This window comes from Cynoglossus semilaevis, chromosome Z, assembly GCF_000523025.1.
Source record: "Cynoglossus semilaevis isolate Cse_v1.0 chromosome Z, Cse_v1.0, whole genome shotgun sequence".
NCBI classification, from domain to species: Eukaryota; Metazoa; Chordata; class Actinopteri; order Pleuronectiformes; family Cynoglossidae; genus Cynoglossus; species Cynoglossus semilaevis.
The window spans coordinates 12594525-12622262 of record NC_024328.1 but is presented as its reverse complement, the minus strand read 5'-3'; the positions used below and the strand labels follow the sequence as shown (position 1 = coordinate 12622262).

General features: G+C 39.0%; 1 protein-coding gene and 2 long non-coding RNA genes across 9 annotated transcripts in view; 1 reads left to right on the top strand and 2 right to left on the bottom strand.

Annotated features, from left to right (window-relative positions):
* Positions 1 to 6244: 6244 nt before the first annotated feature.
* Positions 6245 to 9233, bottom strand: LOC112486492 (uncharacterized). The gene is made up of 2 exons (XR_003048951.1): positions 9178 to 9233; positions 6245 to 6802 (listed from the first exon to the last, which is right to left on the bottom strand). It is a non-coding gene; the product is annotated as an uncharacterized LOC112486492 (long non-coding RNA).
* A 1281-nt stretch (positions 9234 to 10514) lies between these two features.
* On the top strand, positions 10515 to 11939 carry LOC107990246 (uncharacterized). Of its 2 annotated transcripts, XR_001761795.2 has the most exons (4): positions 10515 to 10688; positions 11064 to 11404; positions 11551 to 11685; positions 11822 to 11939. It is a non-coding gene; the product is annotated as an uncharacterized LOC107990246 (long non-coding RNA). The 2 variants fall into 2 exon arrangements; XR_003048950.1 differs by having other exon boundaries at positions 10515 to 11404.
* Positions 11940 to 17280: 5341 nt separating this feature from the next.
* LOC103397915 (dimethylaniline monooxygenase [N-oxide-forming] 5-like) overlaps positions 17281 to 27738 on the bottom strand; it is a 24631-nt gene continuing 14173 nt past the window's right edge. The window contains exons 1-10 of one of the 6 annotated variants that reach the window (XM_008336344.3): positions 25567 to 25642; positions 22723 to 22862; positions 22446 to 22634; positions 21775 to 21940; positions 21527 to 21669; positions 20885 to 21081; positions 20211 to 20346; positions 19897 to 20116; positions 19754 to 19826; positions 17281 to 18409 (exon numbers count right to left, since the gene is read on the bottom strand). In XM_008336344.3, coding sequence (XP_008334566.1) covers positions 18007 to 18409; positions 19754 to 19826; positions 19897 to 20116; positions 20211 to 20346; positions 20885 to 21081; positions 21527 to 21669; positions 21775 to 21940; positions 22446 to 22634; positions 22723 to 22862; positions 25567 to 25588 — 1689 coding nt within the window. In that variant the 5' untranslated portion in view covers positions 25589 to 25642 and the 3' untranslated portion in view covers positions 17281 to 18006. The other 5 variants (XM_008336347.3, XM_008336346.3, XM_008336345.3 and 2 more) reach the window with 5 other exon arrangements.

Here is a 27738-nt window from a genome sequence, read left to right as displayed (position 1 = left end):
GGTGAGGCCCGTGTGCTCCCTGTCCTCTAAGTTGACGTTAGTCTGTGTTTAATGAGCTTCAGGTGTCAGGAAGTGGGGAACGTTACAGGAGATGTTGGCGAGGCTTATTGATTTATTGTTTTTCAAGGAAGCGTCACGATTTCTGTTATTGCAACGGCTGTCACCGGTAATGTCATTTCACCGTCGTTTCAGGAGGGTGAAAGTTAAGGGACCGTGTGTAAATGTACGCTGAAGTCATAAGGCTGAAATATTAGGAAGTGAGTTAACTCTTGAGAAAAAAAAATACTATTTTGTTTTTTTTTTGGGGGGGGTTGTCACTAAACTTAGGTTAACTGTTGTGTCTGAAATTAGCAGGAGCAAATTTGTATCATGTAAAGATTTTAATACTCACAACTATATATAAAAAAGTTATTTTTATATATAGCTGTGTTAGTCATCGTAGTTGTAGTTGGTTGTCCTTTTGATGTAAGAAATGTAAATAATGACTTTCATTTCATTGAATATTATGCTTTTAGCGTGCTAGAACCTAGCACAGCACGCTAGCAAATTCATCTGTTCTATCTGCAATACAGCATTGCACTCAGGCTGGGGAAAAGGTGTTTAATGTGCGAAGGCAAATGGCAGCCACGACAGCTTTAGCACTGCTACCAACCACAGAACTAGTCAGGGCTAGCAGTAGTTCTGTGATGCTGTTTGCCCCCAGCTGTGGTGCGCTAAAATGTTAATTAATTATAACAAATAATTAGATTTAACACTGATTTTCTCCTCTTCGCTTAATTGGATCTGAATGTTTTTTAATTTTATGTACAAGTCAGTCTTCACCTATGCTAGGCTAGTTCAAGCTAACCCCGCTAACAGTATAACTTCTCCTCTAAGTTTCTCCAGGTCTGTTAATGGCATTAGTTCTTTCTGGGATTGATCAGAGTCATCTTAAAAAATAGATGTGTAATTAATCTTAAGGATTTTCAGTTCACACGTATAGAGATATTTTTGTACGCATTCTGTGTACATCAAACGATCAGCCATAACTGGACCATAACTTCCTCATGTTACAAACGTAAAACCATATCAATTACATTTTTTTTTAAAAACACTGAGTTTGTGAAGTTGGCTCAAACAGTTATTCAAATGGGAATTTTACACAGAAAAGAAAATCAGCAAGCTACACACACTCACACACACCCTGTCCAAGAAAAGCAACTGTTTAAACAGAGGATGTTTCACTGGATTACACAGGTTAATATTTGAGTGTAATGACACAAAAACATCAGTATGTTTTGCCATTTTTGGCAACGTAATTTGTATAATTTCACAGTTATTATTTTACAGCTCAGTTATATGTAACTTTTTTTGCCTGTGACTTTGGGGTTATTTTGTTTATGTCACACACTTAAAGCTATTCTTTACACGTCTTCCACAACTTGGCAACACTAACAAGCTTTTGGGGAATGGTTTGCTGTTTTGACTACTTTTTAAAAATGTACTATTCACTCCTTGCCTTCAATAATACTAACATACAACACTCAGTAATACAATAGTTTGTAGTTTTGGAACAGCAATTAGCTATGCCTATGATTAGCCATGTTAATTAAATGGGATTTGTAAACAAAACAGAATTTTCTATAAATTACACAAATAATAAATTACAAATCACATAGACTTCTATTAACAGGGTCCAAACTTCTTGCCTGAAAAAAAATTTTTTTTTTTTTTTGTTTGTTTTCGATTCCATTTCTACCTCACTAGATGTCACTTACATTGGTAAATGCCAAACAATTATGAATGGCCGTCACTTTGGTAAGAGGTTATAAAGGAGTGGGAGTGCGTGCGTCGGTGTGTAGGCTCGTGTGTGTGCTTGCGTGTTTGCTTGCTCATGTGTGTGTACACTGTGTGAACAGAAAAATCATCTTATTTACCCACCTTGGAGTTAGGGGTTGGCCGCTGCCTACCCAGCTAAATGCCATGCAAATGCTGCTGCTGCCGTCGAGCTGCCAATCACACCGGCGTTGGCATTCAGGGCTTGCCGCCGGAGCATTTACACTGCCTGTGATCTTTACTAAATGAGAAATAACCCTGGCCTGTCTACGCCGGCCAGTACGTAAAACCAATGCACTCCACAAATTCCCTTTGGAAAATTGCTGTGAAGTGAGGACGACTTATTTGAGCCGGAGGAACGATAAAGAAAACAAACAGAGGTGGAGCTGCGTGGGTGGGTGCAGGGGTGCAGGGGTGCAGGGGCAGTGCGGGATGTGTCTTACTCCCCTAGTACAGCCTCATTATGATGATGTGATTTGCCGGAATGGCAGCAGTAGCTCTCCTCACTAATACCAGCTCCCCTGAGCCACCAAACAGCGCTTTATTAAACTTTATGAAAGGCTTAGCTGTCCAATTTATGAGCCTGTCTGCTGAAGACATGTGCATGTAGAGAGAGGAAGGGAGACAGAGAGAGAGGGGAAACATCAGAGCAGTACATCAAATGAGCTTACACAGAACAAAGTTTTACCCCTGACACCACTTTTTTTTTCTGCTTATATCCACAAATGCAAACATTATGCAACGCAAAAGGTTCTACTCCTACAGGAGATAAAAAAATCCCTTTGACTATGAAGCCCAGCAGGGTAAAAAAAAAAACAGTAAAATAAGAATTAAATAATTCAATCAAGCAATAATTTTCCTACACCCCTAAAGTACACAGGAGGGCCCATTATTTTCCTCCCACTGACTTCATCAAAAGCATCATAAATGTACATGCAGATGTTGTTAGACTGTCATTTAACTCCGCGGCCACATGGTGGATAATCGTCCAGGGAGTGACCTCAACCATTGACTGCTGACAGCCAGCTCCCCCACAACCTTGGAAAGGGTTAGGTGGTAGAAAATGGGTCAAACTGAGTGAAAAACATTGATTTAAACATTTAGATCCAAATAATTAAGGTGATGGTTAAAATTGATGGGTTAATGATACAAAGTTCCAGTGTAAAATAGGGTAGGCGCACCTCCCCTGGGGGGCACCATAGAGTCACAGGGGAGGTCCTTCCTACTCTATAGGCGGGGACTCACATTTACCTAATTTGAAAACCCCTGATGTAGGTCAACGTAGAGTTTGTTTTCCCGATTGTGACTTTGGTGTCAATTCTTCCACCCCATCTGTGCACAGATGACAACAACCTGACAGCTGTAATTAAACAACGTAGCACCGACAGAGCTGTTCCGTCCACAACTGGCTGCAAAAAGGCTTCATTAACGTCCTCGTCTTTGGTGACATTTCATTATCACGCGCCGACAGACACAGAGATAAACATGTGCATTAAATAATCACCAGCTTACGTTGGCAGTCGGAGAATTTAATGCACACGCGTGCAGACACGTAAACACAAACACGCAAACACAAACACGCCCAGGCATCAATTAGTCCTTTCCCCCTCAAAGAGACGATTTCTTCTTCTCACGCCGACGTAGGTGCAAATTATCTCTCTCCCAGTGCTGTGAACTGCTCTCTCTTATTAAATGACATGTAGGAGCGGCACAGAGAGGAAACAGACCCACATATTGAATTCACACAAGTACTGATCTATTTTATGAAAGATTAAATGTCAGGGTAAGAGCTGTGAAGTGTTTTGTTATAGTTTTTGTGCAGTTAGCGCAGATAAGTGTGTGAGTTTGATCACAACAACCTGTGGAAAAGGTCCAATAGCCTTTCATCTGTATTTTTGGATGCGTTTGAAAACTAAATATCTTTGGGAAATTTCAATATGTAATATACTATTGATTATGGTAACTATGAGTATCAGCCGATACCTATATCAATCTGACAATCCAGCTGTCGTTGCTGAGGCGATAGCGATATGATAACAATATGTGGAACAAAGTTAAGATGAGCATTTGGGCTTAGGTATCAGATCGAACGGGCTGTAGTTCTTTTTCTTCCGATGTTCAATTATTATTTTTTGATTAATGCCGACCTTGAATATCAGACTGAGTCATCCCCAGTTTTGATTTGACATTTTTAAGATGTATCACCTAGGTGACACAAGCTTCTTGGTCGGTCCATGACCCAGTGGTTGGAGACCAATGCATTAGTAGGGAGATAAATAAAATAAATAATTAATAAAAAACAAGTTTGTACTATATTGTTCCCATATTTGGGATCTTGCTGTGTTAGCAGCAGATACGCAGCAGCCCCTGGTAAGGGCCAAGCATGTGATTCCTCTGGGAATCGAACCCAGGACTCTCTGCTTGTGAGACAGGCTAACCACTACACTATGGAACCATGAACAGATAAATTAATGTGCATACTATGTCTGTGAAAAGACATTAAAAAAAAAAAAAAAAGCTTATATCAGACGGTTTGTTTACATCATTTAACAGCAGTTTTACAAGGCATAAGGTTCTTGTCATAACCAGGGGTCAAAGGGGTCAAGGTCAGGGTTAAGCTCATTGAATTTGAATTGAATTTGAATTAAGTTCCACAGCAGAACTCAGGAGAATGAATAAAAGGAATGAGTGGCGAAATGACAAAGCAAAACTCAAATGTATGGAATTCAGCTGCTAATGAATGACAAGGCTAATTGAGGAAACGACCTGTTGCTCTTCAGATGAGATAAGTACTCTGACAAGTGGAGTGCTTTAATTATCCCCGGTGTCTTTGTGCCTAAGCAGTGCCGACGCCGCGCCGTCACCGTGGCTGCTTCAGCTGAGCCACCTGCTGAATAAGATATGCTAATTAAGAGTGATTTCCCTGCTTTATACTCATTAATAACACAGCGACAATTAAGACGAGATATAGCGAAACATGGTGTATTTGGTGCTAACAAGAGCCTCAAGGCCTCACAGAGCAGTGTGACACACACACACAGAGACGAGTGGGTAGGTATAGGCAGAGGTACAGCAAATGTGAAGAAGAGGGGGAAAAAAAAGAAGAAGCGGAGCAATAAAAAGAGAGTAGAATGCAACATTTGTGTTTTTTAGCAGAACCCTTTTCTGCCGCATGAATTATCAGAGTGGTCTTTGAATGAGTTGTTTAACGAAGGACATTTTGTTTTAGGACCTCAGTGAAAAATGACTGGGCGACGAAGAGAACATCACTGATTAGCTTCTGATTTGGCCATGCTTTAAAAATGTATCTTCTTGATCTGAAGTGGTTAGCCCGGACTATTCCATTATCAGACGTAGAAGCTACGAAAACTTTAGTTGGAAGTCAGGGTACTGAAATTTATGGAAAAGCGTGTGACATTGATTTTTATTTGTTTATGTTTTTTTTTTTTTTTTAATTGCTCATTTCTGAGACCCGCAGCTTATCTCGTGTACGGCAGCAGCATCTCAACCTTTTTTGTACCACGGACCAAGGACTATGGATCGATAATACCACGTCATTGCTGAAGGATCATTAAATTTTCAAAATAAAACATCTTTTAGACTTTCTTCGGTCAGAGTCTGAATGATCTTTGACCTGTTGTTTAGAAACGTTGACATATTGTCTTTGAATGAAAACAATAAAGGAATATGACTGAATTCTTTAAGAATGAAGTAAATTAGTAAAACCAAAGTATGTCTATGAAGATTCTCAGTTATCCAGGTCATGGTCAAGTTTAAAAAGTTCTGTTAGGCAACTGGACGTGTGAAAGAGTAAAGCTACATCAGCTCCACCCTGTTGGGTGGGGCCTTGGGGTCAACTGTGAAAGTGTAAACAGTCGTTAAGAGTCTGACGGGCCGTTGTGGTCCCCATCAGAACGGTATCTGTCACCTGCCTCTTTGTTGTGTGAAACTGAGGTGAAACTTTTGGGTATTGTTCCTAAAAGTGCTTTGTAAGTGGGTGATAGGTTGTGTCTGCGTCCACCTCCTCTGTTGAGTCATGGTTTTTCCAGGTGGACAAAAATGGCTTCTTTTAAAAGTGGCCCCTCTCTCAAACCATCTGTCTTCCCTGGCCAAAATGTGTACATTGTTGTCCTCAAAGGAGTGTGTTTTGTCCTTGAGGTGTATGTGAACAGCTGAGTCCTGTCCTGAGGAGTTGGTCCTCCTGTGTTGGGCCATGTGCAGGTGTAGCGGTTGTTTAGTCTCCCCAATGTACAGGTCCGTACACTCCTCACTGCACTGAACGGCATAATCCACATTGTCCAGCTTGTTTCTTAGAGTCTTGGTTCAGTTCTGACCGGTTCTGTGTCCTGTCTCTATCTCCAAGTGTAACAGTCAGTGCCATTCAGTGCTGTCCATATCATCCTGTTATGTAAATCATCAGCACTTTCCCTTTTAGTACAGCATAATAACAGCATTCAATAACAGTATAAATTGATATGGAAACGTAATACAATGAATATATTGTAAAGATTGAATAAATGTATTTAACATCTTAACATTCCCTGCTGTTTTGCATATCAATTTAAACTGTGAAATAGAACAACTCATTATCAGTCATGTACAACTTCAATTAGATTTTCTGCACAGACATCATTTCGGAACCATAGCACAGTTGAACACAGTTGAACACAGTTGAACACTTCAAACAGCTGAGGTGTCCTCGTCAATCTGTGGGGCAGTGGGAATGAGAGAATAAGTTTGTTGGTACAAGGCATGCACATACATTAGTCTAGTAGATACCATTTTGGCAATCATTGACTTAATGCATGGTATTACATGAGTTGAAATTAAACAGAGCAAAATAAAAACAGTCAAAACAGGCATAAATAATTTTAAAAGGATACTCCACCAGCATGAGCCAGGAAAGCAGATTTTGGTCCCAAGTCCAATGTGAATCATCTTTTTGTGATTGGAGATGTTCCTGTAAAGCTTGCACTTCACCAATTATCTGTGTAATATTATCAGTCGAATCAGGAATAAATGTACAACAATAATCACCAACCAGGGCACAGACCCCTCCCTTCTCTGCTAGAAGGAAGTCTGATGCCATACGATTTTGCATAATCATGGTTTTCACAGCACGCTTTTCAGGATCATCTTCTGATCTCAAATTCAGCAAGATGTAGCACAAAAGAACAAACATAACAATCAGTCAAATTACGTGCTCCTGCTCTGAAATTAGCAACCTGAAACCAATGATTGCCCTCATGGTCGTGATTGTCCATCAAAGCTCTCCTTCATCTGAGTGGATGAGACGAGTTGTTCTGAAAATAAGATTCAGTTCCATTCACGTTATCATTGTCTATTCTTGTTTGATTTTCCCACCACATAATTGGAAACACAATAATGAATGTGATAAAGGTGAAGAAACATAATGTCCCTCTTATTCCACACAGTCCTGGTTGCCGGAAGGGATGCCAAGGAGTCATTTCTAATACACACTAGGGGGTGTTCTACCCGTTAGTTTCTTCACCGGGGTTGAGACGATCACTTCGGTAGTGACAGCTACAGTACGTTCGCTGCATACACCTAATGTGCATATCCCTTTTGTAGCCGGATTTCAACACTAGTGTGTGTCTGTAGTTCAGCTTCTTGAGCTCTTAACAGTTTACAGTGGCTTACGTGAATCCAGGAGGGTCGTTCAGCAATTCGGACTGCGGTTGGGGTCGTCAGAAGGACCTTGTCGGGACCGTTCCACCGTGGGTCAGACCACTTTGTTCTCTGTGTGGCTTTTAGGAACACTAAGCCGCCAACCTGAATCTTCTGGTCATGTCCAGGTTTCTGTGGGGTAGAGAGAGCTTTGGCAGATTCAATTTGTTCTTTTGTTTTTGCAGCATTTCTCAAATAAGCATGTAAATCATCATTTTTGTCAAATTTAGCAGTTGGATGAATTTCAGTCCACTTACTGAAAGCACAGACATTGACTGAACAATATTGTTGATTTTGTGATTTGTTTAGTTCAATATGGTCCATGTGTAGATGTTTAAAGGGTTCCTTTGGCATCAGAAATGAGCCTTGTCTTGTTCTTACAGCGCCTCGAGCATTGTGTTTTAAACAGATTACACTGTTGTACATGCTTTTGTGCAGCTTTTTGAAAATTTGGACTGCACCAATCATCCCTGCTGTTGTCACATGGCACTGCCCATGGGACACGTGCAGCCCAAGAATAGAGGGGCGGTGGCAGTACCGGTTTACCTGATGGAGTATGAAATAAAATGCCATTTTCAGATTTATAATACTGTTAGTGTTAGTTTAGTATTAGTTCAGTCAACTTATGCTATGCTGATTTATATTAAAACTTCATTAGGACTTGCTAATGTTATTTAGCTTAGCCTAATGCTATTTAGCTTAGCATCAATGTTATTTAGCTTAGCATTAATGTTATTTAGCTTTTTAGATTATGCTATGCTAATCTATGCTAAATAAGTAGTGCTAATTAATATCACTACTTTTCCTTTTAATAGCCACTATGCTATTTAGGCCTACAGCTAATTGCTAATTGCTAGTTGCTAGGCTACTTCGGCTATAGTTTACCCCCTGAAGGCACGGCCCTAAAACTACTAGTGGAAGTGTCTTTGTTTTTGTCTTTTTCCAAATTTTTAACAATTATGCTATTAGTGTCTTTGTTTTGTATTGCAAGACAAAATGGCGATTCCTTCAATATTTACAGCATTACATCTTTATCTTCCCCATGGTCTTTTTGGAGATGTTTTTGAACTTGTTAGAGACATTTACGCTCCTTCTTAGTTAATTATTTGCCTTGTGTTTCTCCCATATTTAACAATAATAATAATAATAATTAATAACTATATTTTTAATTGTAATTATAATAATATTATAATAATAGCAATATTTCAACAAAAGATTGTGGTCAACGATCAGTCACTCGTCCACAGCGATCATCTACTGTACCACGTTTCTAATCTAACACACCGCAAGTACAGCTGTCACTGTGAACCAACTTTCTCAATTTTGACCACAATCAAAACAAAAAAATACACTTAAAACAGTGTTATTGTCTCCGAGACTGTGTTTATATAGAGTTTAATTTCTCTTGGAGACAATTATTCACACAATTCTCATTCACTCAAAACGTCTGAACGGTTGTTTTCAACCTCACATCAGACACTAAAAGATTTACGTCTAAACAGTCCCTGACCTCACATTAGACACTATTAGTTTTTAGTAGGAAAGTCTGAACGGTCCCTGACCTCTCATCGGACACCCAAGATTACCTTTTTCAGGGCCTACTATTCTATTTTTGACTTTCATCAGTCACGGTTTTTCAACCGATTCACAAAACTTTACGTGTATTATACTCACTTCACTTCACGCAGTAATTCTTTATCTCGGGATCGACGTCACCAAGCACCGCTGGAAAACCACCGGAAACCACCGAAGCCTCAAGTCGGCCTTTCAATGCTGAGGTGTTGTCTCAGACCATGCATGGATTTTTGCGATGACCTCCCGGTTTTCCAACAATGTCTTAGATTTTGTCGATCCGGCTCGAAGGACCAAGTTATGTCAGGAAACTTTTTCTGTTAGATAGGACTGTAAAAAATGCTGTTAGTTCATACCCCAGTTTCCTAACACACAAAGAATTCAAATAAAGAATCAAATAAAGAAACTTAATACAATGAATATATTGTAAATATTGAATAAATGTATTTAACTTAACAGCCGGACCAGGTGTTCATTAATTCATTCATCTTCTCCTAATCCTATTCAGGTTCACCCAGTGATGTACCTGCTGTTTGTGTCTTTTTTACAGCTGCCCTGTGATTAATCAGATAAAGAATTTTAATCGTGTGAAGCCATGATAATATTGAAATATCATTAAGAACAGACCCTACACTGTTAAAAATGTTTGTAAATTATACGGTGAATACATGTCAAACCATGGCAGTAAAAATCTGTAAACTCTAAAACAGTTTCACACTGTTTATATAACAATGACTCACCGTAAATTAGTAAATCAGGAAAGTACAGTACTTTTAACATTTTTTGTCTTGAGAAAAGACATTGCCTTGCTGTAATATTTATTAACATTTAGTACCGTGATTTTTGCATTTATTTCCCCCCAAAAAATAGTTTTTTCACTGTTAAATATATTTACTGTTGTGGGACATACATTTTTTTACAATTCAATACTGTAATTTTTGCATTCTTTTCGCAAAAATAATGTTTCACCCTATTTATGATTGACAGCTGGGCCGTCCAATAAGAGCCTGGTACAGTACAGTAGTAGAAATAGAAATAAATAGATTAAGAAACATAGAAGCAAATTAGCTAAGCAATACAAAAGTAACTTAAAATTAAAAATATAGCAAATATAATATATAATAATTTTTTTTTCTTATAAGGAAAACCATATATATATCATATGAAGGCAAATATCCAGACTAAAAAGACAATATTTGTCAGAAAATGTCTAAAAGCTGCGAAAAAAAACTAAGAAAATAAAAAAGATGGCTAAATGTTGGACCCAAGGATAATTTTGGATGTAGCAAAACTAGCTGAACTTTTCAGTGGAAAGTTCAGTGAAGGGCTGTAGTAGGTGTTATCTGATTACCATTCCCAGTCAAAGCAGTATGCAGATAAGGTAGCTATCACGACCAGTCGTTGCCATGACAGTCCTTTTAGTTTTGTCACCGTACTTGCTGCATGTAATCTCTCTGCTTCTTCGTGTCATACATTCTAAAAGCACCTCCATCGATGGTGCATTTGATGGTAACGCGCCTGAATTCCAAACAGACCAATCAGCGCACTCCATCTGACCATCTCGACCGTTAACGGCGGTATGGATTTCCAAAGAGTTTCCTGCAGTTGCCTCGGTAAGTATATTTATAAAACTCTGGCTAAACTGGAATTATTCGTTTAATCAAGAGGGCCACATTGGAGGAAGCTGACGTTAAGTCAACACCCCGACAGTCTTACGACTAGCTAAACTGTTATAACAGCATAGGAAAGGACTGTATCATGTAGGCTTAAGGAAAATGCTGCTCGCGTTTTATCGCCGAGCATCGCGCTAAAGCTGGCATGTTGAAGCCTCTGACTAGCTAACTATACTGCACGACGTGTTGATTGATTTGTACATTGAAATATATTCTTATAACATATAACATGTGGAGAAAACGTCCAATCTGTAAAAGCATATACTTTGCATTGCAAACTCCACTACAATGAACCCCTGACGTTTTACTGTGTAGCAACAAGTTGTAAGCAGGTGCTTTCGGGATATGCAGCATTAAAATCGCATTTCTATCGCCACCATAACAGTACATCGACAGTTTATCAGGACGTGACTTTAACGCCATTAAAATGCACCGTCTCACATTGTGAACGCCAGTGAGTACCATTGAATTTCTAGTTATGCTGATATTGAGGCTGTTGTCATTTAATTTAATTTTGTTTATTTATTTATTTTCTCCTGCATTGGTGCTGAGACATTTATATTGAGCTTTGACTGAGAGGTCGTCAACAACCACATCACTTTCTTCACATCTGCCTGATGTTTGGCAGTTACTACTGCTTCAACATACACTATCTGGTAAAACTAAAGTCCACACTTGAGTTCCTCCAATGGGAAGAATTGAATTATTTATCATTATTAGAATTACAAATAGTTCCTAGCATACCCTGCATGCAGTAATACTGAGTAAACTCTCTCTCTTTTCCTTTCTTTCTTTTTTAAAGGTGTTTCTTTTCAATAAATCCTGGAAGAAGAGTAAAAAAGTGTTATTGGTCAATCCCAGAGTCTTGACACTGATCTCAGACCTTGCCAACCATGAGTGGACCTACCAGTGATGTTGAGGGATGATGTGATAAAAGGTACGTTTGATATGATATACACTGCAGATATGTTGTTGTTAAGGGTGTGTACCCATTAAATCTGTCCACTCATTTTGCTCACTGCAATCATTTTGTTCTAACTCTCTCTTTCTCTCTCTCTCTCTCTATCATGAAGGAGTTTCTTCTCATCTACAGAGGCACCAAAGTTGAGCGTAAAAAGAAAATAATCGCTGGCTTTTTCAAACTGTTACAGTTTGTAAGTAGTGTTTTTACGTTTTTACTGCAGTTTATTGTGCTGGAAAAGTTTGGACTTCAAATAAAGAGTTTGTATTGAAAAGTACTACGGTGAATGTTTTTTGTGATTTTTGGAACATTAACTAATTTAACAATATTAATTAATGTGCTGTGTATGAAGTTTACAGAAAAAAGTAGGGCTGCACTACATAATGATTTAAAAATGCACATCCTAGATCACGCATTTACTCTTAATTTTTAGGGAAATTTCTGTTTGGACCTTAATATTCGCCAGAAGCTATGGTGTCTTTTACAGAATAAATTTGTAGCTTACAATTTATACCGTTAATTGTACAGAAAAATAAGGAATCAAGCACAATTTTTAACCATAAAGTCAACATTATCAAGCCGTAAATAAACCACGGCTGCCAGCATTGTACTGTTAAAATAAAAACATTACAATGTCAATTTTAAATTAAAACAATGTACATAATAGAAACTTTATTTTTTACAGTAAAATACTAAAATACAAACATTTTTTACCGTAAATGAAGAAACTGTTTTACTGTAATTTTACGGCCCTTTTTCGGCAACCACGGCTGCCGGTACTTTACCGTAAAAACAGATTTTTTTTATAGTGTACTGTCATGTCGTACGTACAAATGTACAGTCTCGGCGACGCAAGAAGCATACAAGTATCTAAAGAAATCTCAGTGTGTGTGTGTGTGTGTGTGTGTGTGTGTCAGTCAGTCACAGCAACTTTTCATGCTGCCAGCCTGCAGCTCTTGACAAGAGACTCAATCAGCACCACTAAAGCCTGCCTGCTGCCTCCACTGCCTCTGCCACCCTACTTTTCCCGACGGCTAATCTCCAGTGTATGATGTAGAGGAGCCGTTTGATATTGTCTTTCCCGGTGTTTTTCATTATCACTGCCTTACCGCAGCCCAGCGCCGGCATTACTTCGACATTAGTGGGCTTGACAGGACGAGAATCACCACACAATCCCGTCACAACCTCCCCGTCTCTGCTCTAACCCCTACTCACATTTCAAAGCTCCTCTGCCTCCTCTTATTTTTCTCCTACTTTTTTTTCCTCTGAGGTGGATCTGCAGTTGGGTCATGGAAAATTACCGAGAGGTCAGGCGTTTGTCGCAATCCAGATTGCATTTAGAGTGGAGTATATAGAAATTGTTTCTGAACACCTGACACAGCCACAAGGGCAGGGACTTCAAAAACGCAATGCAATTAGTCTCACTCAGATTTTATTTTTATTTTATCCTCCAATAATATTACACGATTTGATCTAAAAAATTTTTTTTTTTTTTACAGAAATTTTTGACAAAACTTTTTCATAGTCAAAGCAACAGTCGGATTTGTTAACACACTATGTTTATCATACAGGCACATGTTGACATGCTTGAGTCAATTACAGTAGGACTGTTCCTGTTTAGCATCCCTAGTGGCGGTTTAAAGACATAGCAGCATTTTTTATTACAACTACATGTTAGTAGAATTTAATTCTTTCTAATAAAATCGTGTATTGTCTATATCTGCTTTTATATTAAACTCATACTAGAAAGAAAAAATTCACAAACCATTGCAGCACATCTGTTTTCCCACTAGGGGGGGGAAGCGTAATCTGCATCTATACATTGAGGAGGAAGATGACATTGATCGTTTCAATATATCTGCTTTACAATAATTTAATCAGGAGTTTTGTTAAATCTTGAGATAACACGATTGGTTTTGGTCCATTTTGAGTTTCTAAAAATTCTAATCTTGGTTGAAGGAAACCTGACAAAAACGGTGAATTCGTAAAATGATTCATTTTTTAGGTATAATAACCATTCAGAATCTCTCACTGACCTCCTGGAGGAGACAGTGTTGGTTTTGGTTTTGTATTGAATCTTCTGAAGTGTTTGATTGGCTTTTTCTTGATGTCTAGACAGAAACGATGTTAAATTACATGCAGCTAATTGAAGCACGCAGGCCTCAAGGCCACAGTTAGAACTGTTGTTGGATGTTTTAAGGTTTGAGAAACAGCGATGAGACAAAATCCTATCAGAATCTGGAGAAGGATTCTTTTTTTTTTTTTTTCATCTTCCAGGGCACACAGAAGCACTGTGCAGTAAGTTCAACATCTGCTGCTCTGGGGATCAACAGTCAACACCAGCTTTTATTCACCTGCTGCGTCTGTTGATATTTGCCAACATCCAAAATTACTTTTTGAAATGAATCACCGTCGATGTTATAAAAAATAATAAGTTACGGATCAACTTTAACTCCTTCTATTTTATAAAGGTTGGTTTACGTCTCTAAATTTCTTTATGATCACCTCAACACATCAGTTTCCAAAGGCATATTTACTTTACAGATGAATATATAATATAGAGGGAAAAACTTGCACTACATAAATAAAACAGATATAACCATGCCGGGAGCCTGACAGGGATCGATAGTTTAATTAGTTTGAATTAAAGTTGAACTTCTTCATAAAACGAGAGAGGGTAAGGAAGTGACACTGTCAGAAATGGCCACAAAATCTTTGATTCTAACCCCTTGACCATATGTGTCTTCCGCACCTTTCCTATCTACCTATGGTCATATCTAACAAACATACAGAAAAAAATTAATTCTTCTCTAGGTCATGTTCATTATTGTTCATTAAAAACACATATGCTGGTCCTCATGCAGTCAGCTGCTCAGTTGGAAGTCACAGGGCCAACAGTTTTCAAAGGATGGCTGAGCCACCCATTATGAACGCCACGGGCACAGGTAGAGTCCAGCCTGCCAGTGACTGGCTCTCTACTCCAGGAAAATGTAGAAACTCACAATGCGGACTATCGCTGTGATGAAAAATACAGAACAATGGTTGGGTTGGATTTAAAAGTAAAATGATTAGATGTTTAAAATGTTTTTGTCCTTGGTAAATAGCCCATTTCATCAATTTTAAAATAAAGAAGTGAAGTCTGTCCACTGGGTTGGGCAACATTATGATGCCGCCGCGCCACTAAACATGTTTACCTGACCAACACTTCCACCAAGTGGTCATCTGCAGCAATAACTTTTTGTCCTACTGTTAGGTATGGAGACTTCACAAACATCCTAGAGAACATAAGTATAAGTCTATTTCAGGACTCAGTACATTCTATTTAAACCCTTTGTGGATGTGAAGCTTATGGAATTTTTTTTCTTGAGAGATAAAAATAGAATCAACTTTACTTGAACAGAATAAATTATAAGTTGGAAATAAGTCGGTTTGAAGGCAAGTAATTTTTCTACAAAAATAGTTTGATCACAGAATCTGTGGGTACAATAAATGGCTTGTTGTTGTGAGCCAGGCCATGGGCAATCCAGTTTAGTTTCTCTCCAGACACATCAGTGGTCAGCGCTCCTGGAGCTGCTTCAACTGCAGTGTCATATTTCTGTCTCTTTGGGGTGATCACAGCTAGTGATGTTCGATACCACCAATTTCCTTTCCGATCCGATACCGAGTAAAATTTGGGCTGGTGTCGCCGATACCAATATCGATACCGATATTTTATCATTTGTCTTTTAAATAAAAAAAAAGTGTATTTCAAATCATAGCTTCTTTAAGAATCCAAGGCAGAGTTTTTTATTTATTTATTTATTTTAAACTCTGGAGTGCACTGAGGTAGCTGCCTCATTTACTATACAGTCAACACAACAATAGAAAAACCTGAGAACACAATCATATAAAATATGTCAAAACAATATTTCAAACTCTGAAAACATTTTATTTGTAAAACAAAAATAAAAAAAATAATCTGAGGAGCCATTTGGGACCGGTTCTCTAAAAAAGAGCCGAAATTCCCATCAATAGTGACTGAGTGAGAGAACGGAGTAGAGCCTCCTGTGCTTACGCATGACGCACACACCCAGGCGGAAGAAGAAGTAGTCCCACCAACCAAGCGTCACTTAGACAACATCTCAATAATTTTGATACTTTTCACCATGTTTCTGTTTCGGATACACCTCATCTCAGAATGCGTAAGTATCAAAAGTATCAATATTTTGTTTTCAGAATCGATTTCAGAGCATAAAGATCCAGAATCGGAAGTATCGATATTTCAGGATCGATCCGCACATCACTAATCACAGCAGCCATTCACCTCTGGACATTCAGACAGACTACGGTCGTCCTCTTGACACCTGCCGCTGTCTGCAGAGCTGACCCTTCCACCGCATGCTGTCAGCAAAAGAGCAATAAGTTGCCTTCACCCTCGAAGCCATTAATCAGACATATAGTGTTGTTACAGTGTCATTCTGTGTCCTTGTTGTAGTTGTATACTTATATATAGGGCCGAGTGAGGAGGCTAAGGCTAGAGCTATGGTTTCTAGTGATGTGTCGTTCGCTAGTGATTCGTTCAAAATATGACAAAAAAGATTCGAATCAATAAAAAGAGTCCGTCTTCCCATCACTAATGGTTTCATATAGTGATGGGAAGACCAACTCGTTTTACTGATTCGAATCTTTGACTCTCGAACAGTAAAATAAACGAGTCGTGAACGAATCTTGAACTAATCATTTCATTTGTTTTACAGCAGGTGGCGCTTTAGCCCTATTGTGGGCGTTGTAAAGAAGGCTGCGGTTCTCCGACAATAAATACTGAAGGCAACATGGTTTGCTTCCGCTGACAAAGTCTACAAATTACACAAAATGCCATAAGTAATTAAAACCATGTGAAAACATAAATAAAAATACAACACAATGTGAAGATGAATGAGAGCAAAAGACCCCCGAGCTCTCAGTCACGTGACAAATGAAACGAATCTGCGAGAACGAAGCGAAAGATTAGTTCACAGAGAGTGATTAGTTCGCAGAGTGATTTGTGAGTGATTCCTGAGCTCAATATGAACAAATCTTTCGTATGACTCGAGTCATATGAAAGAACGACACATCACTAATTTAAAACATTAAGTCTGAAGCAGAGTTAGCCCCGTTAGCTCAGTTGACACAATGAAGCACACTTAAACTTAAGAAATTTAAACTTGAGTAACAATATTCATGTACTTAACAAACTCCGTTTTTCGCTACCGTACACAAATATGTATACATTCCTCATCATGACTTTTATGAAGTTTTTACGACTATCACTTACCTGAAAGCAGACACACGGTTGTCATTAAATTAGATTCAACGCTATGGGGTTGCCAGATCGGACGAGGGAAACAAGCAAATTAAAAAAAATCATGTTGTTGTTGTTTTTATTATTATTTATATATTTTACAACAGTTGTTTTTAGCATTCCAACACATGGTTCTGGGTTGTATTTTGAAAAGAGGTTTAATTCCCCAGGATGATTTAAACCATTACTCTCAAGCAAATTAAAAAAAAGTGATTTGGAAACTATAAGCACAACAGTGTGATCAACTGGCAAAGATAGGTGTCCTGAAAGTGCCTGTCTACAGCTCCCCGAAAACTGCCATCACGCTAACAATATAAAATTAAAAACACGTACTTCTGGTGGATAGTATCCAATTTACATCAGTTTACACCATGATATGTCCCACATACTGCATCACAAACAAGGCGATTGTGTCAAGATACATTTTATTGCCACCAAGGTGGAAAGATAATCGTTGGATTGACAAGAACAAACATGGACACGAGAAAAGAATCCTTCACAATAAATGCATGAAAAACAATCCAACAGTATAATACAATCACATTATTTGTTACGAAAAGATTTTCTAATTGGAAGTTTAGAAACCGTCAGACATTAAAAATAGTCGTTCTCTATAAAACCCCATCAGGATAGCTCCAAGAATATGATCTAAAAACAGATACAAATAAGGATTTCAGGACACATATGCAATTTTACCTGCCTTTAGTTTTACATGTGACTACCAAAGGCATTTGCTGAGCACCTGACCATGAAAGGAGGTTCCATAATTCCCTGTTAATTATTTATAACTATTCAAAAAGCACTCGATACCACAATCCACTGGTTAAACTGTGCAGCTGTGATTGACAAACCACTATGATCCGCCCTCATGGAAACTAATACACGTGTTTCTTACCATTTAAACTCCTACACAATTAAAACATACCTAATTTGATTTGTAATCCAAAGACCCCACACAGCTTCGAAAAGTCACAACCTTATCTTGTTTCAATGCAACTAAGCAGTTTATCGAGTGGAGAAATGCTGCCACGGTATACACTGCAACAGAGGTAGGACAGCAACGCAACTCCAAGGGAAACAACAGTGATGCTCCACATGGACTGGGGTTTGGTCTTGGGTTGTTGTACTAGTCTGGTCCTAAAAGGCTGCAGCACTCGCTCCCACTGAGTGAGAATGGCGTGACGGGCTCCAGCCCACCTGCCCGGCCCAGTCAGACGGTACTGATACGGAGTACAAGGGCCAAACAGAACCTGCTGCGCCAATCTGGGATCGGTGAGGAAGAGCCACGGTATGTTCGGTCGTACTCCAAGCATCTCTGCCAGAGAGTCCATGTAGGGGATGTACACCACCTGGAGTGGGTTACGCTCAGAGCATTTGAAACTAAAGCAAGGTAGGAAAAGAAACATTGTTACTAGTTTGTCAATGGTGGAAGGTCATCAGATGCACACTCTCTCTGCCTTGGGTGTGTGTTTATGCCTGATCACCGTAGACTTCAGGATATTTTAAGTAACTTTGAATGTCTGGCCATGTTTCTCAAGCAGGACTTTATTAAGGTCAAAGTGCAGAGTTTACCATAACAAGTCATCCTTTTACATAGACTGAAACACCCAAACCAGTTCAACCGCTGTTTCATCATGGTCACACTTTAAACAAAACAAATGCTGGGCTTTGGTTTATTTGGCAATCTGGTTAATGTTCTCTTCAGAAATGACGAAACACATTTTGTTTACTAATCCAACCTTGTTCATTAATAAGTAACTATGGACGTGAAGATGGTCACAGAGGTCATACTGGTCGTACAAAAAACTTGCCCAAGATCATGCCTATGCAAAACCGTCACTGAAGAATTTTCCAAATCGTAAAAAAAAAAATATTTTTATCGTTTGCAGTACATGGTGTCAAGAATGCTAAGTTTAGATATCCTTAGTTAAGATACACTAAGCTAAGATACGCTAAGCCAGGGGTGTCAAACTCATTTTCACCGGAGGCCCCATCAGGAATACAGTTCCCCTTTAAGTTCCAGTTGTAACCAGAAGACTGTGTAGATCAGGGGTCCCCAACCCCAGGTCCACATACCAGTACCAGTTCATAGGTCATTTGGTTTCTAAATCCTTTTAAGCTCCCGTGCACCACACAAAACGGCTTGGCCGCATTTTGCTCCCGGGCCTTGAGTTTGACACATTTGCGCTAAGCTAAGAAGTTTAATTGGTCATTGCACGCATGCAACTGGTCTGAAGGCCATTATATATTTTCAAGTATAATATGTCTTTGCTCATTTTGTTCACTTCTTGATATAATTATATAATATTTTTGTAATTATATTTGGTTTTTTTATATTTTTGTATAATTCAAACAGTCTATAAAATGACCTCATTTCTCAGAATGACAAATAAAACCCTTAAATCTTTGAATTTATTAAACAGTGACAGGAATATCAGTTTAATAGTCTTCCACTAGGTAGCGTATTTCATGAACTTACTTAACACTATAGTATTTAAAAAGTGATTTTCTAAGCTAAAGGCACTTCCAATAACAAGTCAACAATAATATCTGTCATTAAAATTAAGATTTATTTAACAGATTTCCATATTTTTCATAAACATGGAAATGTTAGCATTTTGGCACCTAATTGAATAATTTTGATATTTCACAGATGAAACATCAACTAAAATAAAGAGTTCTATAGGTAGATTAAAAGACTACGACAACCCAAACCCTGCGTACCTCTGTCTCATGGCTGTGGTGTCTTTCTGTATCTCCTTCTCCATAGTCTCTGCAGACGGCAGGGAGGACAAACCTGTTAGAGATAGAAGGTCAGTCAGTGTCACCAACAGGTTTGAACTTGTACTCTCTGTATAGTGATGTACCTTTAAATACCCTTGTAACCCAACGTGCCTGCATCTCAGAGAGTGGGTTGACCGCCCCCAAGGCGTGGATGAAGCCCACCACGGCCAGCGTCGGATGGGCAAGTCCAGGAGGGAAAATGTGTTTGTAGAGTTGAAGCCTGTAATCGCATTTAATCTGCAGCTCCGACGGCAGGAAGGGAAAGCTGTAGTTGTAGCCTGTGGCGAACACGACAACGTCCACCTGTAGGAAGTCAAAAAGTACACCAGCGGTCACCAGAAATTTGTGTTGTCAAAATGAGGAGTCACAAGCCTAAAAAGTGCATGACATGTCACACCTGGTCTATTATGGTTTCATCTTCAAAAACCACACTGGACCCGAAGAATTCCTTCACGTTGGGTTTCACCTGAACACGACCGGAGATGATGCGAGACGGCAGGTCGTCATTGACGACGGGAATCTGTGCAAAGAATCTACCAGGGGAACAGCACACGGTGACATCACTGTGACAGGGCTAAGCTACGTACTTGTAAACAGAATTTCTAGTTAGTTATCAAAGTGTGTTAAATCATAATCTGCCTGTAAGGAACACGTACTCCCTTTTTCGGAGACCTTGCTCTGCACATGAAATGTCCTTCACGAACTCACGAAATGTTGCTCATCATTTATGTGAACTGTGTGATCTTGTCTGCAAAAGATACAATCTGTTCCTCACTATCTATGTGAATCGTGAACTTTGCCTAAAAAGAGTGTACGCATTAAAAAAAACAACTGCCCAGCACTTATGTAACTCTCTCAATAAAAGGAGCTGCAGTCCTCATTGGGACTTAGGTGAGCCAACTCTGCAAAGCTGTTGGTCTCTCAGCTCCCCCTCACAGTGAGTAAAACTCACAACGTTGTCAGGTGTGGTTCTTTCTGTCACAGGTTCTATCTGTGGCAGTTAGATGATAACAGTGGTAGCTGAATAACATATCTCTCGGCACCAACAGTGTTGTTTAGCGGCAAGGTTACCCATGTTTCGGTCTAAGGCCGTAGAGTGTGTGGTCAAGCGCTTCATTCAGCTTCTTCTCCAGTGCCTTATTGATCCTGGAGGCGAAGAGCTTGGATTTGATCAAATCCATTCGAGAAGTTCCAAAGAGGTCATTCGGAAGTCCACCTTGTCCAATACGGCTCACCACCCATCCTCCACTCCTGGTGCTTAAATACACCTGGGAATAAACCAGCGGTCATCATCTTGTACTTATGTATGAACAATATTACAACCTATTTAAATATCAAGTGGGCCGGACCAGTACAATCATGACCTAATTATCTATAAATTACAAATTAAGTAAATAAAAAAAATAGATATTTATGATTCATTTATATTTAATTAAATATCATTTTACAAATATTAGAAGAAAAAAATCATCAAACGGGCGGGATTGAACACCGTAGAACAGGGGTGTCAAACATACGGCCTGCAGGTCAAACCCGGCCCGCTTGGGGTTTCTATCCGGCCCGCCTGATGAATTTTGGAAATAAAAAAACATGGACTTTGTACTGGTCCGGGCATCTTGGCCCGCGGGCCGTATGTTTGACACACCTGGTTTAAGGCTAGGAATTCAAAAACTTTACTAAAATCAACAGTTGAGAAAGACAAAATGTCTGTACCTTCTTAGCCACTCTGCTAATGTCCACCGCAAGATCACCTCCAGAGTTTCCAATTCCAATCACCACCACATTTTTCCCCTGCATCCCCTCAGCAGAGCGGTATTCCCAGGAGTGTAACGTCCGGCCTTTAAAACTGCCAATACCTAAATATTTAGAAATATTAATTTACAGCTTTTAGTATTTCAGCATTTCAAAGTGTCATGACAGTATCGTGTTTGTTGTATACATTGTGTAGTGAATTTCGGTACCGATGAAGTCGCTGAGTGGCAGGTGAGGCTGAGTAAAGTGTCCGGTACAAACGATGACTGCATCAAAAACACGCATCTCCTTCTGGTTCTCCGCATTCTTCGTCTCCACCTCCCACTGTCCGGAGACGGCAAAGTCCACTGTCTGCCGTACACTGACCACCGTGGTCTGAAACACACACACACACACAAAAACACACATATATGACTTTTTTCCCCTTATTTTGTTTATGTTTAAATCCTTTAAAAAAGGGAGAACTAGAAGAACAACAATTAAAGACCTAAAAAAGAAAAACAAACTAAAGGAAGTAGAAACACTAAAAGAGGGTCAAATATATGGCCCGCAGGCCAAAACTGGCCTGCTTGGGGTTTCAATCTGGTCCATTTGATGAATTATGAAATTAAAAAATATGCAAACACTTCATGTTCAGAAAATGTTTTGTATAAATGTATTTCAATAAATATGAAGATTTATCTAATGTAAGTTTTTTTGCATGAAAACAGTTTTTGATATTTATTAATTATGTAATTATGTTAGTTATGTAATCATGTTATGAGTTTGGCAACCCTGCGCTAGAAGAAGACTCTGCTCTTCTTAACTAGTATTAAACTTGACTTATTTTCTCTCCTATCTCTCTAATGCTGTTCCGTTGGTAAAACCAATGACCTCTAACCTGAAACTGAATGTGCTGCTGCAGTCTGAAGGCCTGCACATAGAGGCGCAGGTACTGCAGCAGCTCGGAGTGGTGCATGTTGTTGGCAAACTCCACGGGCGGAGGAAAGTCACTGTATGCCATCATCTCTTTGGAGCTGTTGATAATCACCGACTCGTAGATGTTGGCCCGTCCAGGCTCTGGGTTCTCCTTCATCCAAAAAAATACAGTTTTGTTTTTGATTTTCCAAAAGAGAATGTAGAACATTCTTTGTGTGGATATGATCAGACGTGATCACCTTAAACCTCCAGACACCTCCAATATCGTGGCTGCTCTCAAAGCAGGTCGGCTCCAGACCTTCTTCCAAACAGCCTTTAATGCTGGTCAAACCTGAGGCTCCTGCCCCGATCACAGCCACCTTCAGAACCATGGTGGGAACTGTTAAGATATTGTAAATACATTTATTCAAATATTAACAATGTATTCATTATATTAAATTTCCATATCAATTTATACTGTTTGTTTTTCAATGCTGTACTAAAAGGAGAAGTACTGAAGAAAGGTGTGCATGCTGATGGTTTACATAACAGGATGGTGTTTGGTACTGATGGCACTGACTGTTACGCTTGATGATAGAGACAGGTCACAGAACCGGCCTGAACCAGTTCCTCTTCCCAAATAATGAGGAAAACAGAACATCAAAAAGGAAAAGAATCCAAAGAGAATTTCTTTGATCTAACCTGAGTTACTGAGCAGAATAGCTCAGCACATGTACATGTTTTCTGTTGATGGAGAATCTTTGTTTGAAGCAGTTTTTGCCAATCAGTGCTCAGAAGTGGTACATGAACACCACATGGCTGTAAAGGGTTAAGCTACTGACCATTGATGTGTATGTGAAAAAACTGTATTTAAGCTCTGAGCACTGAGGAGTTCCTCAGAATGTAACCATTGTTCTGCACTCCTTGCTTGCAAGTAAAACTTTTAAAATTTGAGATCTCGTATTTGATTCTTTATTTGATCAGATCTTTATATGATCTTTATTTGAATTCTTTGTGTGTTGGGAAACTGGGGTATGAACTAAAAGCATTTTTACAGTCCTATCTAACAGAAAAAGTTTCCTGACAGGAACTGAAAACAGGCACAGGAAAGAGAGCCTAAGGAAAAATAAGGAGCGTGACCCTGCGCGGTCTAATTTTCACAGTGTTGACCTATTAGCTTTGCACATGTTATTTGAGTTACATGTTCATGGCATGAACCTAAACGGTCACTTTATAAATGTTTTTTTTTAGTAATCTGGTACCTATTAATTTACTCAGTGGTACTCAGTTACGCTCTGTCATGCCCCCCCCTTGAGGACAGAAATGTTTTCATGACACGCCAACCCACACCCCTGCAAATTAAAATACTATTGAGAATCTGATAACATGTACAAACCAGTGTATGAGTTGCTGCCACCTAGTGACTAGAGGCTTGTTATCAACCCAGGGAACCCCCACCCCCCCCCCCCCCCCCCCAAACAAAAGCATATATTTGTGTAAATCATGTATGTAAACACATAAAAAATATATTAAAAAATATACAGTATGTAAATACTCGTATATGAAGTGTAAATATATACATATGTATAATATATATGCATATGTCATATATATTTCTGTGATTCTGTGTCTGTTCACAAATTAATATAGATATAAATGTTAAAATGTACGGATTACCGGAGATCCATAGTTGAAATATATAAGCAATATAAGAGGAGGGGTCCCTATATTTAATGGTTCAACACTGTTCTTACTGAAATACACAGAGAAACATGAGGAATGTTACAGGTCAACAAGGAGCAGCTATGTAAAAAAAATCCTGAGGGAAAAAAGCCAGTTAGAAAACAAAGTTCCAGGTGGAATTCATTAGGGTGAGACAGACTGTTTGTCGTACGACCTCAAGAAACAGACTAATGAATTGGTGTATCAAAAAACATACGACACACAGTAATAGAAGAACTGAGGCAGAACACAGAAAACAAACAGAAAACTGTGAAACCAATGGAAAAAAATAGATCAATATTTAAACAGAACTAATCACAGAAGCATTGGTATTACAATCAGAATCGACTCACCACAGATACCCAGAAGCCTAAATGACCACACGAGCTACTACTGATTACCGATATGTCTGTTAAGAGGTGGTCACAGACTGATCTTCAACAGATATCACAACTGTTGAATAATGCAGCAACTCGGAGTTGATAAGGAAGCTGCCAGCAGAGCAAGCGGCATTCTCCCCTTGCAAGTAAAAGATCCAGACGTCTTTTGTGTTGTTACTTTGTCGTCACATGTTAGAATAAACCTAACAACCCACAAAAGGTTGTTATCCAATCAAAAATTGTAGTTCGGTTACCACCTACAGTAGTCCTATGTAGTATTACCATTAAAACAACAGTCCAAACCTGCCTTATACAATAATTAAACTCAGACTGGTAATGATCAAATCACCATCGTTAAATGTTAAGTTAAACAACATTGCAGATATTTGTATTTACCCTGGTTAGGCAAGGTGAGTCACTCATTACATTACAATACATGTACCACACGAACTATACTTTTAGAACCAATACACGGTGAAGTAGACAAAAATGCTTTTAATTTTTATCTAAAAAAAAAGACAATAAATAGTACTTGAAATAGTTTCTGTTTTTAAGGTGAGCTAAGAACTCAGTTACCTCTCCTTCTCTGATATCGTCCAATTACGGGTATCAACCTCGATCCGCACCGTGCTGAGATCGATACTTAAGTTTCCAATCGAGTATGAGTTTTCGGCGTTTTAATTCGAACACATTCGCGTCCGAAGTCTGTTCTATTTAGCACCAGCTAAAGCTCACCCCCGTCTCCTCCTGTTCCTTCACCTCCTCTGATGTTAATGTTGCTCCTCCTCCACCTCGTCTGAATTCATTTAGCGATGTTCTGAAGTTTTTTCCTGCCTATATTTTTTTCCTACACAAGTTAACTGCCCATGCGTACATCGGCCAATATGCCGCTGCAAACAAGCCATAGTTTTCTGTTAAACAAGGTTAGTTTCTTGTATTTTTAATACTTTATATAACCAGTATGCAATGCATCGGTTTGACAGTCTAATTATTTCAACTTACCACGTGCACGAGATTGTTTCATACCTATAGTAATGTGCTACCACTCTAAATACACTGAGAAGCACGTATTTATAGTGATTTCATACCTATAGTAATGTACTACCACTCCGAATAGAGTCAGAAGCACGTATTTATAGCGATTTCATGTCTATAGTAATTTGCTACCACTCTGAACACACTGAGAAGCATGTATTGATAGCGATTTCATGTCTATAGCAATTTGCTACCACTCTAAATATAGTGAGAAGCACATACTTATTGAGATTTGATGTGTATAATAATGTTCTACCACCCAGAACACAAATGTCAGATATGGCTATAAATTTATGCTACCGACCGATATACGAATGCGCAGTTAACTCGGTTAGGAAAAAACTTCAGAAAGACGGCAAAAAAAAAAAAAAAAAAAAAATTGGTGCAAATATCGGGTGTTGTTTACTTCCGACACTGCAGCATAACTTTATATTTATAAAAACACAAAAACTAACTATTAACATTAGGACGACTGCCAAAAGCAAATAAACCAGACCAAAGTGAAGGACTAGCCATGTGTCGTTCGCGAGTGATTCGTTCAAAATGAACGAATCTTTCATATGATTCGTGACTCCCGGGTCATATGAAAGATTCGTGATTCGTGACTACCGAGTCATATTAAATATTTGTTCATATTGAACTCACGAATCACTCACAAATCACTCAATGCGAACTAATCACTCACTGTGAACTAATCTTTCACTGTGAACTAATTTTTGGCTGTGAACTAATCTTTCGCTGTGAACTAATCTTTCGCCGTGAACTAATCTTTCGCTGTGAACGAATCACTATGAACGAATCACTCCCTGTGAACTAATCTTTCACTGTGAACTAATCTTTCACTACGAACGAATTACTCTTCAAACTAATTTTTCGCTGTGAACTAGTGATGTGTCGTTCGCGAGTGATTCGTATCATCTTTCATATGATTCGTGACTCCCGAGTCATATGAAACATTTGTTCATATTGAACTCCCAAATCACACTCTGCGAACTAATCATTCACTGCGAACTAAACTTTCACCGTGAACTGGTCACGATGACAGTCGTAACTGTGTTTCCCTGTGTTTCCCTTTGTTTTCCCCATTCTTGTGTTGTGCACTTGTCTCTGTCTGTGTGGTGGGCGTGGCACATTTCCCTGACTCTGCCTGGATAATCACCGAAGCACACCTGCCGTTCCTCAGCACCTGCCTTCAATCAACCCATCACCCTGACGGCATAAAAACCCTGGGCTTTCTCCCACTCGTAGTGATGGGAAGACCGACTCTTTTTATTGATTCGAATCTTTGACCCTCGAACAGTAAAATTAACGAGTCGTGAACGAATCTTGAACTAATCATTTCATTCGTTTTACAGCAGGTGGCGCTTTAGCCCTATTGTAGTCGTTGTAAAGAAGGCTGCGGTTCTCCGACACTAAATAAGGCAACATGGTTTGCTTCCGCTGACAAAGTCTACAAAGTACACAAAATGCCATAAGTAATTAAAACCATGTGAAAACATAAATAAAAACACACCACAATGTGAAGATGAATGAGAGCAAAAAAGACCCGAGCTCTTTCACATGACAAATGAAACGAATCTGCGAGAACGAGGCGAAAGATTAGTTCACAGAGAATGATCCGTTCATAGTGATTAGTTCACAGCAAAAGATTAGTTCACAGCAAAAGATTAGTTCACGGAGAATGATTCGTTCACAGCGAAAGATTAGTTCACAGCGAAAGATTAGTTCACGGCGAAAGATTAGTTCACAGAGAATGATTCGTTCACAGCAAAAGATTAGTTCACAGTGAACGATTAGTTCATAGAGAGTGATTCGTTTGCAAGGATAGATTAGTTCACAGTAAAAGATTAGTTCACAGTGAAAGATTAGTTAGCAGAGAGTGATTTGTTCGCAGTGAGTGATTAGTTCGCAGAGTGTGATTAGTTCGCAGTGAGTGATTTGTGAGTAATTCATGAGTTCAGTATGAATAAATATTTAATATGACTCGGTAGTCACGAGTCACGAATCTTTCAAATGACTCGGGAGTCACGACTCATATGAAAGATTCGTTCATTTTGAACGAATCACTCGCGAACGACACATCACTACCCACTCGTCGTCAAATCGTTTGTTCAGTCACTGTGGTAGCTAACGTCCAGA